This window comes from Dermacentor silvarum, chromosome 3, assembly GCF_013339745.2.
Source record: "Dermacentor silvarum isolate Dsil-2018 chromosome 3, BIME_Dsil_1.4, whole genome shotgun sequence".
Lineage (NCBI taxonomy): Eukaryota > Metazoa > Arthropoda > Arachnida > Ixodida > Ixodidae > Dermacentor > Dermacentor silvarum.
Genome location: NC_051156.1, coordinates 114087425 through 114104184, shown reverse-complemented (window position 1 = coordinate 114104184; position 16760 = coordinate 114087425). Strand labels below are relative to the sequence as shown.

The 16760-nt window shown below is 48.3% G+C and overlaps 1 protein-coding gene across 2 annotated transcripts in view; it reads right to left on the bottom strand.

The window, feature by feature from the left end:
- Positions 1-16760, bottom strand: part of LOC119445712 (tumor protein p63-regulated gene 1 protein-like) — a 43962-nt gene that overhangs the window by 18165 nt on the left and 9037 nt on the right. Inside the window, exons 4-5 of one of the 2 annotated variants that reach the window (XM_037709994.2) lie at positions 6348-6524; positions 1806-1997 (exon numbers count right to left, since the gene is read on the bottom strand). In XM_037709994.2, the coding sequence (XP_037565922.1) occupies positions 1806-1997; positions 6348-6524 (369 nt within the window). The remainder of the gene's footprint in view (positions 1-1805; positions 1998-6347; positions 6525-16760) is intronic. The other variant, XM_037709995.2, reaches the window with a different exon arrangement.

Genomic DNA, 16760 nt, shown 5'->3' with positions numbered 1-16760 from the left:
GTTTTCTGGTGAAACCTCCGAGCCGCCACCAGAGGCACCAGCTGCAGTCACGCACGCTGCGCGCGTTCGGTGGGAAAGCGGGAAAATGCAGACGGCGCCGGCAGCAGCTCTGCACGTTGCCTCGTTGGTGCTGCTACATAGGCCCTCGGCTAGCGAAGATGCCCGGTGAAAGTCGGGAGCCTGAATGATACGCAACAGTGCTTGTTGGTTGTAGCCGCGGAAGGGGTCAGCGAATGCAACGAGGCAACATGCAGAGCTGCTGCCGACGCCATCCACGTTTCCCCGCGTTCACACCAAACGCACGCAGCGTCCGTGACTGCAGCTGGTGCCCCTGGCGGCAGCTTGAAATACATGCACGCTACATCTACAATATTGGTGACCCAGACGTGATTCGAACACGCATGTTTCTATTTATATTTATATAAATGCATATATTTATGCTTCAATTTAATCTATATTCACAATGCGTCTGTGACATTACTGTTTTGCTCATGTATATGTAAAACTTTTTATTTTTTTTAAGTGTATCCTTGCTGTGCTGTATTTGCCTGTCCCCATCACTTATAGTACTGGATTGTGCTCCTAGTCAAGCCAGTGTGAAGCGGCTTCATGACCACGGCCTTCGGCATGAAATTTGATTGGAATAAAGCTTGATTTAAGTATGAAGGAACAGCTGCTTATCCTCCATGCAGCACACATCATGTTTGCTTTCTGTCCATGCCTCGAAACCCCTAGTGCCACCTACAGAGCTTCCTGCCCTCATTATGAAGTTAAAATGAAGAATGCCACTGCGCACGAACTTAGTGACACACCACCGCAACGCGATAGAAGTCTACAGTCAAACCACATTATATTGAATCTAGGTAAATTGGATTAGCCATCATGTAGAAAAAAATAATTTTGTAGTATGTACATTATGAGGATGCAGAGAAACATAGACTAGAATTCCATGGAATGAAAATAGCACCTACACCCGGCTAGTCAATTTTTACGCAGCGTCAGACGGCTTTTCTGTACAGACACGAAATTACTGCACTCAATACAAAAGGAAACGAAGAGAAAACATGAAGCTTTCCTTCTGCTACGGTGTGCACCATCCACACATTCCCAGAAATGTCACTGCACATCAACACGTGCCAAGCCAACAGCCCTTTCAAAAAAAAAGTATAGGTAAACAAAATTATTTATAATAACAAAGTGAATAAATTTTGCATGTCTAATGACTGGCACCTTGCACATGGCTCTGCGCGCTCTGGTTAAGAAACCCGTGACTTCATGACATCCAAGCAGTGGCTGAAATAGTTGTATTTATTACTGTTATAGCTGTATTTATTACTGTCGCTGCGTTAACTAAGTTTACTTTTCCTTTCGTGTATACCATGTAGAGGAGGTCCCAATTCAGTCTCCGACTCAGGAACCTCCTCCTGTATATTACGTCATAATAACTTCGTATGTAGTAATAAAATTTCATTCTGATTTGATTCTGAACAGCGAACCACTGTCTCTCCTGGTAAGGTAAGTCTCTTTGGAAAAACAAATAAAAGAAAACAAAGTTATGCCTTTTTAGCAGACGAATTTAATTATATATCTAGATCAAATTTCTCACTATATCAACCTCACGAGCACTTTTGCTGCGAATTCAATATAGATGGGTGTGACTGCATCCATTCATCCCCCAAATGGGAGTGCATCTGGTGAAAGTCGTTTAGACTTCCCCAAATTTATTTCGCTACAAAGGACACAAGCAACATAGTGGCGAGATAGAGAGAGCAGTGAGAGAAGCAGTGAGAGAAGGAGTAAAAGACCTGTGAGGAGAAGAGGAAGAGAGAGCAGGAGCAGCAGGAAAGAGTGGTGTGGCCTCCTCTGCCTCGAAATCGCCACAGCCCGTGAGCACGTCTTGGCCAGGGGGCGCAGCAGCGTGGGGCACGCCACTGCCACCCCGATGCCTCGGGGACACCAGCCGATTCCGCACCGTGTCCATCACAGAACTGAGCTTCCTACGCGACGACCGGAACATGCGGGTCATTTGGGTAACAAACGACCAAGGTGGCAGCGTTTCCGACAGCAAGCAAGAAAAAGGGTGCCACGAATGGCCAATCCGAGAACTTGTTGATCCGCAAATGCTTCTCAACAGCAACGGATGTCATCGCAAAACGCGGGGTGCATGCGCAATCATCACATCTGGCCATAACCTGTTCACGAACTGCAATATCATTCAGTGAGACACAGCGCAAGAACTCTGAAGGTTGCCCGTTAATTCGTGCAGTTGAAACGTGTTAGGCCTTCAGCCAGCATGGGCAACATGCTGCAATTCCAGAAGATACCCACGTTAAATTATTGAGTACCAACTAGAACAGTAACTAGTAGCGCAGTAGACATTCAAGACTTCGGAGAACATTACTGGTAGTGATCTATAGGTAGTGAGAACAATGCACATTATGAGTAAATACATGTTCTGTGGACGTAAGTTCTCCATGCTTCATATCAATTCTCATATTACAATAATGGAGGCATGCTCTTTTGTTCTGATATACTAGAAGTGTGTGTATGCATGTTTGATTTGAGTGCACAATATCTCCTGACTGAATCAATAAAAACTGGGTGCACATTAAATTCAGGGGCGCATTAGAATCGGATAAATACAGAATTGTGCCAATGTAATCATCGGCATAAAATGACCTGAGTAACCAATACTTCGACTCCAACTTTTCTTTATCACAGAAATACCCACCTCAGCCCATACAGTGCATCTATAAAACTTGCACTCGTGCAGTGAACAGTTGCACTCATTTTCCAACAAAACTGCTCTGAACTAAGGGCCAGTGCACTGAAGTATGCAATGTGTACGCACGGGTGCCTGCCTTTAAAATTTATTTGTACAGGAACCAAATGTTAGATGGGCGAGTTACCTGGCGTAAGTTAGCAGGACAGAGAGCAGAACATGCAGCAAAAGTTTCTCGAAAGACATAACCAAAAAAAAAAAAAAGAGAAGAAAAGCTGAAGCTGCCCCTCAATAAACTACCTGGCCCTGCGCGGACGCTGCTAATATCTGTATGGCCATCACAAAACGTTGGTGAAAAAACTGCCAAGACAGCTTCACAATAAAACTTATGAGCGGAATCTACCAATATGCTCTACAGTAAAATCCCGCTGTGACATTCCCGGGTACTGCATTTTCCTGGCTGTTACGTCGTTTTCGGCCGGTCCCGGTATAGCTCCCATAGGACCCAATGCATTGGTAACCCCGCTGTTGCGTTGCAACTGTGGGACCATTCTCGCATCATGCGTTGCAAACTGCGACCCTTCGCCGGCCCGAGCAGCCCTGTTGACTTTTCATGTCACTTGGCTTGGCGGCTTGACGATGGCGACTGGCCGCACAAAGTGCCGGGGCCGACACCCTATGACGTATTTTCGCTTTCCACCAGCAAAAGCATGGCCTTTGAGATTCGTATTTGCTATCTAAAGGCGGTGTCTGTGACGTGTTGGGGCCGTAAAATTGGTTTTGGCGCATAGCTGTTACGTATGAAGTCCAAAGGCGATAACACCGTTGCCGTGCGACGTATCCTGTGAGTGCAAGTGAAAGCATGTGAGGGGAGCTGATGACAGTGGCAAAATCTTGCACACGCAAGAAAGAAAAGTGGGGAGAAAACGCGCTTCTCCTGTCGCGCGTGAGACACGTGGGGGGAGGGGTTTACTCTGGCGGCGGCCACGCGGGCGCCGTAACTTGAAAGCGATTTAAGACGCAGAAAAAGTGCGCGCCTACGCGGTGTTGTACTCTGGCATCAACTGCGAACTGCATGGCCGCACGGACCTTACCTTGAAAGCGATCTGCATTGGGGGATGTCTAGGCAGTGTAGGTGCGTCGGTGGCTCACAGCTTTGTGCATGCTGCGTGTTCTCGGCACTCAGTTTGGGTTGAAGCGATAGACAGCACGAAAGTCATGTCGGCATTTTGATAGCGAGTGTCCGCACTCATCGAGTGTGATGTGTTCATGTTTGCCTGTGCGTGCTGACACCATACTTGTTAATATAGTTCATAAGCGAATGTTTACAAGTTTATACGGATGATAAAACTACTATCCTTACTTTGTATAGCTGTCTACTAATTTGCTATCGCAATCGATACTTCGGCTTTAGGGCGAAACTGAAACTTTTTGGTTTTTTTTTCAAACGTAAGAATTCAAATAAAATTGTGTGCAGTTCACCACTACTCTCATTTTCAATTTTTCCTGTTTCTCAGCTCTCGCATTTTTTTACGGTCCTGTGAAAAACGTATCAGCGGGGTTCTACAGTATTTATTCTATTCAGCACTCCTTTGTCTTCATGGTGCTTCTGAGAACGCAAGCTTCATGTGCTTGCAGAGTGTTGTTCTTCGAAAGAAAAATGAAATACAAGTAAGCAAAAAAGATCCAACGGCTGTACATTCTTCCCCTTTCTCCAGCATTGAGCCCAACTTTTTCTAAACTCTTGAGACTAATTTCTCGTCCTGTCATGCCAAAGACTCAGTGGTTATGGCACTCCACGTCTGAGCACAAGGTCATATGATCGATTCCCATCCAGGGCTTCTGCATTCCAAAGGGAGCTGAACACCAAAGCTTCCATGCAGTGAGCCTCAAGTGCCCATTAAAGTACCTCGAGCGGTTGAAATTGATCCCAGGGCCATACATTACTAATAGTAGTACTAGTAGTAATGGTATACATGTATAGTAGCAGTAAAGATGTGACACGTTCTGCGACACGATACAAATGCAGCACGTTCCTGGACTATGGGATGTGAACTGCGCCCCACTAAAGTGCTTATAGTAGCAGTCCTGTGGGATGAAGCCCTCAATGAGACATTGTAAAATAATTTTTGTATTGGTGGGCATACTGCAAGCAGGTGCAGCTTTGTTTCCCTCTCACTCCCTTTCTTTCCTCCCTTGCCTTTTTACCTGAAGTAGCATGCCACGCTTGTTGCTAGGCTAACTTCTCCAGATATCATTAAACTTTCCCTCTCTCTATAGTAGTATAAATTGTATACTAGTACTAATATAGTACTAAAAGTCATTAGTTATGTTATACAAATAGTTGCAAAAGAGGAATGTAGGAAATTCCTCCTAACTGCACTGCACCTGTGTAGCGTTATGTTTGACACCTGAACGATGGTGGTCAGCAGAGGGACCAGGGAAAATGGGATTAACAGACAGAAAGTGACAATAAGAGATGGGACAAGGAGCAGATAGCAAGGAGACCATATACAGATATACCGTATTTACACGATTGTAGGTCGACCCATTTTTTCAAATTTGGCAATCCAAAGTTGGGGGGGTCGACTTAGAATCGAAACCGAACCGTGTACCGCTAGTAACGGCAAGAGAAACGACAAATCAGGGGTGCTACGGCGTGGTTACAACTTTGCACCTACGTTTTTATGGTTACGGTAGAAGCGTAGCGTAATAATTTACTGTATTGCATACATTTTGATTGCGCGCACCACGAGCGCACGGCTCTTGTGGGAGCATCGATCATGGAAGAGCCACCGCTTAGGGGGTATTGGTAGATGGAGGAAGAGCCGCCATTTGGGGGGTATTGGTAGCTGGCGGAAGAGCCGCCGTTAGGGGGTATTGGTAGTTGGTGGAAGAGCCGTCGTTTGGGGGGTATTAGTAGTTGGCGGAAGAGCTTTTCTTTGAGATACGATTGTTTTCGACGGCCGCGCGCATCTGTCACTTCTGCTGTTGTGCTGAATCGTCGCGCCTGTCATGAGTGCCAAGAACTTTCGGCGCTCGTTCTCGGCAGCGTTCAAACGGGCTGCTATCCTCCATGTTGAGGAAACTAACAACTGCGCAGCAGGACGCAAGTCTGGAGTCAGTGAACGTGTGGTGCAGCAGTGGCGGATTCAGCGCGAGAAAATTTGGCCTCACTGGCTACTGTGTGCGGGTGGGTCCTCTCTGCGTGGGGGGCTGTATCGCGCGATGTCGTGGTGCGGTCGTTCGCGAAGTGTGGACTCACTTTTGATGATGACGTGCTGTGGGACCGCAGCAGCTATGACGGCAGCAGTACCAGTGAGGTCAACTCTAGTGACGATGAGTAGTCTTAGCAACCCCATCAATAAATTTCCCTTGTGTGAAATGCACTCGTGTGGTTTTTCTCCCCCCCATTTTTTTTTTTTTTTGAGACATGCAATTTTGGGGGGGTCGACCTACATTCGAGTCGACTTACAATCGTGTAAATACGGTAATATATACAGTTGGCAAATGATTAAACAGTTCCACCTCAGCTGGCACATCACAGGATCTCTCATATCAAGTGCGTTACACTGCATTGGGAAAACAGTCCCCTGGCATCAGTCGTGCATGACAGGACACTCACGGCATGAACGACTTGTTTGGGTAGGTGAGGAGGCCCACTTGCACCACGTCGAATGTCTTGAGGTGCAGCCGCCGGTACTCGAGCAGCTTGAGGGTGATGAAGTCGTACTTGAGCACGATCAGGCTGTAGTCTGTCAGGAACAGGAGCCGCTCTTTCTCCGTGTCCCAGTGGTCAATCCTGCAGGTTTGTTCCGCAATATAAGAATGCTGCTCCAGATCAACCAGCCACAAGCAATGAGCCCCACAGCCGGACTGTTTAACTATAGGCAAGCTGCAACGTGTAACAGTGTTGACATCATTTTCCACACAGACAAAAGGTGGCCAGCACTAAGAAATTTTGACTTTTTTTCTGCTGTTTTAGAATCATACTAAAACAGCATTAATAATCCAGTATACTAATACAATTACCCCTGTCTTTATTTACAGGGGCAATTGGAGATCGCAGGGAGATGCCTTCGTCCTGCAGTGAACATAAATATAGGTTGATGATGATGATAATACAAATCCCCAATATGTTCATGCGAGCCTGACACAAAAATTTTCAAATTGTTGAAAAGATCAATTATATAGTGATCCGGCATTTTCAAAGTAGCAGGAGTACTGATTTCATTGACTCTGGAACACAGCAACTACTGTATTTAATCTTGTAGGGCCAGCACTATTTCTTCCACATTTATTTTTTCAAAGGATGCAGGCCTTACACGAGGCAGGCTTGCGGCTACCCACTGAAGCCTCTTGGAATTTGTTCCTCTCAAGGCTAAAGAATTTACTGATACCTTCTGAAAATAGTGCATGCTTTAGGATAAAGTACAGTCGAATCCCTCTACAACGAACGCCACTACAATGAAATTTCCGCTACAGCGAAGATTTTCCGATTCCCTGTCAGCTGCCCATAGAAAGTAACATAAAAAAAATTTGCAGTGGCTTAGCTCGGCTATGCCAGGATATACGTAGTGTGAGCTAAGCCTAAGCAGGCTATTCTTAGCTTTCCTGGTTGTCTAGGGTTAACTTGATTATCATGCTTACTGCTGCTTCAATGACACACACCCGGTATATGCATTATGTGACGCATGTATGTTTTTTTTTTTTGCTCAACATCTGGTTGCTTCTCTATTGCCGCAAAGACGGCTCGGTGGTCAGTGTGGTAACACGCTGCCGTCTCTATGGCCCCAACGCAGCATTTGAAATTGATTGTCTGTCTCTGATACACAAGATCAATGGTGGTTCCCCATTGGGTCGTCTGTACAGTTGGAACACTGGCTAAGTCCAGGTTACACGTGTGCTTCAAAGGAACACCAAGAGAGTCTGGAGCACAATTGAAGTCACCAGCCACCACACACAGTTCACTTGCCACACGACTAGGTATAGACGTATCCACTACGTCTATAGTGTCTAACTGAATTGTTCGATGACCACACCACTTTCATCAAGCTGAACGGCACAAGCTTCACCCTTGGGCACCACTACGTTTGGCAGTTCACTCGCAAATGCAGGCGCACAAAATGAGAGGCGATATCAAGTGGCTCCGGCGCAGCGTCAGACTTGGCTACTGCGCAACAGAGGCGCACAGCTGGGCACGCGCTGGCGCCAAGGCATCTGCCGCGGCTATGACGTCACTCCTCTGGAATGCACAGACCGGCGAGGTGCGCGCGGCGGCGGCGACTCCGGCACACCAGCTGTGCACCGTGTGATGTCACTGCTGCTCGCGCATGCGCAGCCCGGCTCTCTAGGAGCCACGCGAAACTGCTCAACCTCGGCCATGTAGCTAACGCTACAAAAGTCTCTTCATAACGAAGGCACTTTATTCGGTATTGCCACTTCAACTAACTCTTTAAGAACGAAACTGGGACTGAACTGAAACTGGAATTGCGAGTAGTCAAATTAAAAGGCCCTTCCAAAGCTGTGACGATTGTATTTCCACTTGAACGAGGTTTTTGCAAACGAAATCAAATTCAAAATACCGACTTAAGCCACTGCAATTAACAGCCACGCGTGGTCCTCACGCACCTGTGCGGGATCACTACATTCGCTACCGTTTTCTCTGTGGTGTGTGTCCGGTCGAAACGGTTATGCCAACGAAGAACCATAAATTTGTCTCTCTCGTGAAGGCACATATGATCGCCGAGGCAGAAAGCGGAAGGAAAAAATTTCGCAGTTTCGCCCAAAAGGCAAAGCATTGATTGCGATAGCAGATTAGTAGACAGCTATACGAACTGAGGATAGAAGTTTTATCGGCCGTATAAACTTGTAAACATTCGCTTACTAACTAAATAGATAAGCACAGTGTCACGCACGAACAGCTAAACATGAACACATCTCACTTGATGATCGCGGAAATTCGGTGTCAACACTGGAGTGAGGAGGTGCGGCAATAGCAGCGAGCGAATTGACCTCCGTGCAGTCTCTCGTTTCAAGGCGAACTAAATGTCGAAAGCACAGCACATACGACTCTACCGGCACTAGTTGCACTTTGCCCACATCGCAAATCACTCTGAAGATGAGGCCTGCGCGGGCGCGCACTTTATGCACGTCGCAGATTGCTTTCAAGATACGGCACCCGTGTGGCCACGCCGCAGCCGCTGTTGTCAACATGATGCCAACATCTCGTCGTCTGGGGAAAATGACAATCCGCTAGACACACTGACTCTGGCGACTGCTTTGAAAGTAATGGATCCTTTTGACCTCATCAGAAAAGTTATCAGAGCCCACGACAATGACATTACGATGGCTCTTTTAACAACTGTAAGACTCGTGTAACGCTTTTGCTGGCCGTGTAGCGAAAGAAATCCAGGCTGACTGACTTCTGGAAATAAAACTTCCACTTGCCGACTTTGTCATAAATACGCAGTGAAATTGTGATAATTCAAACCGCTTTATTGCGGCGGTGCATGTGCCACAAAATGAGTGTTTCGCGATCTGCCGGGTTAGGTGTCGGCTGCAATGTACGTAAAACGGTGTAACAGCGGCGCAAAATGCGTTCTCTCGTGAAGTTGACACTTTATTGACCGCCTTCGGTACGTCCTAACCTTTGTCCCCAAGTCATCGCGAAGATTTTCCGGATGATGGTTTCGGTTTCATTCACAGCTTTGCCGTTTGGCGTATGTATATACAGTATAGACAGCTTATAACGTAACCGTTTATAGTGCAGAACTGGCTACAACGCGGCCTTTTTCGACTCATGTTTACCCTCCCATAGAACTCCATGTATATGCACACTGCTTACAGTGTAGCCGCGTGAGACGAAATACCAGTTATAATGCGGCCTCCACATAAAAATCTCGCCGCCAAGGACGGCCGCGAGAACGCTTCTCAACAAGGTGCGTGCTCCCGGCCGGCGTATGCATTATTCAGTGCAATCAAACTCTCATTAATTCGGACTTATTTGGCTTCGGTTAATTCGGAATAATTTCGGAGCTCGGTGAGCGAGGAGCGCCGCAAATGTACGACGCAAAAGAGCAAGAACGGCGCTAGCGTCCAACCGAAACGAAGCAGCAGAGTCCGCATCGCCACAGCCATCAGTTGAAATAGTACGTGAATGACAGCAACGCCGGAACGCTTCAAGCCTATTTGTGTCTTTAAAGCCTGTATTTTTGCGTTTACCGCCGCACATAACACCGCATTGGCCGCGGGCTTTCGTAACTGCATAGTCGTCATCCACGATCGCGTCGATAGCAGCCGCTGTTTTCTCCGCAGCGGTTGCGGCAAACAGTAGTTTCGTTTTTACTCGGTAGGTGCATTGGCCGCGTGATAAAAAACTGCGTAGTCGCCATCGATGATAGCATAGATAGCGACCGCGGTTTCGACTGCAGTTGTTGCAGCAATGGTAGTTAATTCGTCCAGACTCAGTGCGTGCGTCGGGCGCGTGCCTTCAGCACTGCAAAGTCGCCTTTCATAATCGCGTCGATAGCGGTCACGGTTTGTCCTGCAGCGGTTGCGGGAAAACAGTTGTTTCGTTTTGACTCTGTGCAAAGCTGTCGAGCTTGAAGAGCACCGGCTACATCGCGATAGTACAAAGCATGTCTACATGCTTGGTCTACATGTTTTGTATACGTGCAGGGCTTGAAAATCGTTGTTTTGGTTATAGCGCGCTACCGTTTAGAGTGCACATATTCGCGACTCCGGCGACTTATGTTATAAGCGGTCTACACTCCACATACTAATTTCGCGTCAAAGAAGTTCCACCACAACAAAATTTTTCGCGTGTCCCGTGAGTTTCGTTGTAGCAGGACTCGACTGTAATATGTGTCCTACAGAAGACAAAGATAGGGCACTGGTGATGATGTGTCACATTCTTCTTCTTCTTCCTGGGGTTTTACATGCCAAAACCAGTTCTGATTATGAGGCACGTTGTAGTGGAGGGCTCCGGATTAATTTTGACCACCTGGGGTTGTTTAACATGCACTACAATGCAAGCGCACGGGCGTTTTTGCATTTCGCCTCCATCTAAATGCGGGCGCCGCGGCCGGCCGGGATTCGAGCCCACAATCTCATGCTTAGCAGCGCAATGCCTTAGCTGACTGAGCCACCGCAGCGGGTATGATGTGTCACACAACGTCAAGGAAGAGACATTTTACTGTAAGGTTTATAATCTAAAAGACATGTTCCACAAGTCAAAACTGTCAATTTTTTTTCCTCGAAATATTCTTCTAAAGATTCAGTAGAATCAACCAAATGTTTTTGTGGAGCTTCCAACCTGCCGAGACAATGTAATTCAGAATCTGGTGAGAACGAAAATATGGTATTTTCTAAATGCATTGTTTTGACACTTAAAGAGCCTGAAAACTGCTAGAACTACGATGAAATCTGCTAAAATGTATAATTACTGATTCACATATGATATGGATCAGCAAGTTAAAAGAGGTGCCATATATATATATATATATATATATATATATATATATATATATGAAGCAGGCAATCAACGCAACCACAATCACAAACTGTGGTGATGAAGATTGCTCATACCAGCAATGGGTTACTTGAAAAGGGATTGCGGTAGAGATTTGCCTAAATTTGGTCCAAAGTAAACACACAATTTAAGTGTTTACACCATTTCCATTGTGCTTTATTCTGCACATAATGTTGCAGCGTCCCATTTGTTTAAAAAAAAAGCACCGCCCAAGCATTCCATACAGATTGTTAACCAGCAAAGCTGAAACGTGCGGCCCCGGTGTTTAGCAGTGGGTTAATCCCGACGCTGTATTAAATTGTTTCTCTATTATTGGTTACATGTTTGTGTTTCTAGTGGAACGCAAGCGCCAATGGCGGGCAGATGCTGCTAACCACGACGCCGAGCTAACTCGAGATATTCAACGCATGCGACAACGGCGAGCCGAGGAGGTGGCGTTGCGGGCAGAGCAGCGTCATCGTGGCAGTGGCAGGGAACGCGTTCGTTAACGACGTCACTAACGGCGCTGCCAATGCCGCGTACGCTTCGGTGCGGCGTAGAGAACGACGTAACTGATGGTGCAGCCAATGGAGACCTTTATTGAAACATGTGGCGAACGTTTTTTTTGTTTCGCCTATCCATGTACAGCTTTCGCTGTAAAACATACAACTTGCATATAGTGCTCCATCAATACATTCTACTCATATGGCTCAAAAATGAACGCTCACTGCTTGGCCCAACCACACTGCAGTATATGACTTGATAAGGATGTTTATTGGATGGCACTCGAAGCAGCGCAAGGGCGACTGTCCAAAAAACGCAGCACGGACTCTCAGCACGAGCGGTGCTCGAGAGCCGAAGGAAACAACCCACTAGAACAGGGGTTCTCAGGTACGTTCATCCCAGGGAACCCTGCTAAGCTCCATAAAGTACCAAGGAACCCCCCCGATTTAACCGAATTATCGAGGGTATCAAGAAAACAAACAAATGCTGCACTACGTCAACACGCTTTTATTTACTCAATGAATCGTCAAATCTTATTTCTATTTAGCACAAGACCAGTGCGGAAGCTGAAATTCATGACTGATTAGCGCTAGCAGCGGCGAAGGCCTCGCGACATCCTTCGCGGCGCGCGCTTTCATCTGAGACGCGCTTTGCATCAACGGGCGCACATCCCGATTATTTTTTCGCCACTCAGCTGCTCGCCAACAAATTGTCCGTCCATCGCGATGTAGCCGGTGCTTTTTATCTTCGACAGCTTTGCACTGAGTAAAAGCGAAACTACTGCTTGCCGCAACCGCTGTCGACGAAACCGCAGCCGCTATTGACGCGATCATGGACGGCGACCTTGCGGTTCAGAAGGCAGGCGGCTGACAGACGCACCAAGTCAAAACGAAGCTACCTTTCGCTGCAAGAAGTGCGGACGAAACTGCGGTCGCTATTGACGCTGCCATGGGAGGCGACTAAGCAGTTGTGAAGGCACGCAGCCGACGCGCACATCGAGTGAAAATGAAACTATTTGCCGCAACCGCTGCGGACGAAACTGCGGTGGTTATCGACGCGATCAGAGATAGCGACTGCGCACTTACGAAGGCACGCGACTAGCCGCGAACGCGGTGTTACGCGTAGCGATAAACGCAAGAATAGAGGCTTTAAAGGCACAATTAGGCACGAAGCGCTTCGGCGTTGCTGTCAGTCATGTGCAGCGTACGATTGCCGCTGCGGACCACGGTGCAAGCAGAGGACCACTGAGGACCACGGCGATGCGGACTGCGCCGCTTCGTTTCGGTTGGACGCTACGCCGTTCTTGCTCTTCTGCGGCGCGCATTTGCGGTGCTCCGCGTTTTTTTTTTTCCTTCAACGTATAGGTCAGTGCGCACGCTATCGGCACCTACCCTATCTACAAATAGGAGAAAGGCGCATGGTGGTAAGTTACGGCCTCCGAGATTCAAGTGCGAAAGCTTAGGCGCGCTGCCCGTTCTCAGAGGTTGGGTGGCTACAAGCTGCTTGCGTATTTATTGCGCAGTGTGATGTGCTTTTTGACACTCGGGCACCGTAACTCGGGCATGAGTAATGGAGGTTCTTTGGATCAAGCGCACATCATGTTCGCCGTTTTAGACACTTGTCGAGAGCGGGACCAGGGAAAATTTATCAGTGGCTCGCGGAACCCCGAGCAGGGGCCTGCGGAACCCGTAGGTTCCGCGGAACCCACTTTGAGAACCCATGCACTAGAAGGTACTGGCGAGGGAGACCCACTTCAAGGCGCTGGAGCGAACGACCCACTACAGAGTTCCAACGCTTCACTACAATTACCCCGGGTGTGAAAAGGGAGCCGCCCGGCGACTTAACAGGTTGTCACCATGAGTGGGTCATGGTATATCTTGAGGCGCTCCACATTGACGATGTCGCGCCCTCGACGGCGCATGTCCGAAGACGGTTCAACGGGTTCGATGAGGTAATTTACTGGGGACGTGCGTTCGACGACACGGTAGGGGCCTTCATATTTGGGCAGCAGTTTCGAAGAGAGTCCAGTTGCAGTGGTAGGGACTGAGAGCCAGACGAGCGCCCCAGGAAAAAACGTGGGCTCAGAAGTGCTGGTGTCGCCGCGAATGCTCTTCTGCCGCTCTTGTTCATTTGTAGTAAAGGTCCGGGCCAGGTCGCGACACTCTTCAGCATGTCTGGCTGTGGCAGATATAGGGGTATACTCAGACGTGTCTGGCTTGTATGGAAGGATAGTGTCAATCGTGTGCGACGGGTGGCGGCCGTACAATAAGAACGGTGAGAAGCCAGTAGTACTCTGAGAGGCGGTATTGTAGGCGTAGGTGACGAAGGGCAGAATGGCATCCCAATTGGTGTGGTCGGCAGCGATGTACATTGAGAGCATGTCGCCGAGCGTGCAGTTAAATCGCTCTGTGAGACCGTTTGTCTGTGGGTGGTAAGCAGTAGTTTTGCGGTGAACGACGTGACACTCTTTGAGAATGGCTTTAATGACTTCTGACAAGACACGGCCTCGATCGCTGAGTAGCTCCAGGGGTGGACCGTGACGCAGTATGAATCGGTGAAGCAGGAAAGAGGCAACATCTCGTGCAGTAGCCGCTGGAAGGGCGGCAGTTTCGGCGTATCGCGTGAGATGGTCAACAGCGACGATGGCCCAGCGGTTACCAGCCGACGTCAGAAGAAGAGGTCCGTATAAATCGATTCCAACGTGCCCAAACGGCCGGTTAGGACATGGCAAAGGTTGTAGACCTGCTGGCAAGAGGTGCGGCGAAGATTTCCGGCGCTGACAATCAAGGCAGGAGCGAACAAATTTCTGCACGTACCGGTACATTCCCCACCAAAAGTACCATTGTCGAATTCGGTGGTAAGTTTTGTATACCCCAGAGTGTGCACACTGCGGATCAGAGTGGAACGATTCGCATATTTTAGAACGGAGACTGCGGGGTACTACCAGTAACCACTGGCGGCCGTCGGCGCGGTAATTGCGTCGGTGAAGTAGCTCGTCGCGAAGGGCGAAATGGTGGGCTTGACGACGCAATGCGCGAGTGGGTGCTGTTGCCAACGGATCAGTGAGCAAGTCTATCAGCGAGACAATCCATTGGTCCTTGCGCTGTTCTGTAGCGATGGTGTGAAGGTCGATGGAAGAAACGGCCAGCTGAGTTCCTGAGCAGCGGGCGTTGTCGTCGGGTAAGGGGGAGCGCGAGAGGGCGTCGGCGTCAGCATGTTGGCGTCCGTTGCGGTAGAGCACGCGGATGTCGTAGTCCTGCAGACGAAGTGCCCAACGGGCGAGACGGCCTGAGGGATCCTTCAACGACGACAGCCAGCATAGTGCATGGTGGTCAGTAACGACATCGAACGGACGGCCAAACAAATAAGGGCGAAACTTCGTAAGGGCCCAGATGATCGCCAGGCATTCTTTTTCGGAGACGGTGTAGTTGGCCTCGGCTTAGCAAGCGTACGACTTGCATACGCCACGACATATTCAGGGAACCCTGGCTTGTGCTGCGCAAGGACAGCGCCAAGGCCAACACCGCTGGCGTCCGTGTGCACCTCTGTAGGGGCCGTAGGGTCGTAGTGGCGTAGTATGGGCGGAGACGTCAACAAACGACGGAGCTTTGCGAACGCGTCCTCGCACACTGACGACCACGAGTCGAGGGGCCCTTTACTGCCAAGGAGCTTCGTCAGTGGCGATATAATAGTGGCGAAGTTTCGAATGAAACGTCGAAAGTAGGAACACAGTCCTACGAAACTGCGCAGTTCTTTGACGGACGTAGGTCTGGGGAACTCGGCTACGGCCCGAAGCTTGGCAGGATCTGGGAGAATTTCATCTTTGGACACGACGTAGCCCAGTATTGTCAGCTGCCGTGCTGCAAATCGGCACTTCTTTAGATTCAACTGTAGGCCGGCGTTGATAAACATCAGATAAACATCAGATAAACATCTGATGTTTATCTGGGCACATAGCAAGGTTCGGGTCACTTATTAAGTTGCAGACAAGCTTGATGGGGCTGAGATGCAACAAGTCTTGCCACTAGCAGCTTGTCTGTGGCATCTTTGCTTGTGGCGTCATTTGGCAGCACTGAGCCATGTCAGGCTTGTTCGGGGATTTGGTTCAAAGTGTGAATCTAGCCTTAAAGGTCACAAAAAATAAACACCAGCCGTGGTTGCTTAGTGCTTATGGTGTTGGGATGCTAAGCAAGAGGTCGCGAGATCAAATCCCGGCCACGGCGGCCGCACTTCGATGGGGGCGAAATGCAGAAAACAAACGTGTACTTAGATTTCGGTGCACATTAAAGAACACCAGGTAGTCTAAATAAATCCAGAGTCCCCCACTAAGACGTGCCTCATAATCAGATAGTGGTTTTGGCATGTAAAACCCCATAATTTAATTTAAAAGATAAACACAGTACCAATCTAGACTGCTAAGTGGCGCTACAAGAGACCTTGCAATATTAATTTCATGCCAAGAGATGGCAAGAGTTGCAGAGCAAATCATGGCTGAAAGGGACGCACAATTGGTTTACAAATTCTCATCGCCTGTGGTGAACAGGATATCTTTAGACGGTTGTCTTAACAACTTCGGTGATTGTGTTCTGCCAGATGTTACTACCCACTGTCAATCAGAGGCTGTCAACCAGGGAGGGTGCCACACTCTAGTAGAAAGGAAAGTCAGCAATGGACAAGTGCAGTTCCAGTGCAAAAAAAAAAAAAATTCGGGAAGGGATCAGAATGTCATCATAGGCATAGCTAACTTTACAGGACAAAGTAGAGATGGGCAGAATGATAGATTGCAATATAGACTTAAAACCTAGTTAGCTCGGTGCTAGGTCACTACAGTAGAACCCCGATGTTACGTTTTTCAAGGGACCGTAAAAAAAAAAACGTAAGAGCCGGGAAACGCAAGAGCCAGGAAACAGGAAAAATTGAGAAATGGGAGTAGTGTTGAACTGCACACAAGATTATTTTAATTCTTACTTGTGACAAAAAGTAGTTTCGCCCGACAGCCGAAGTATCGATTGCGATGAGCTA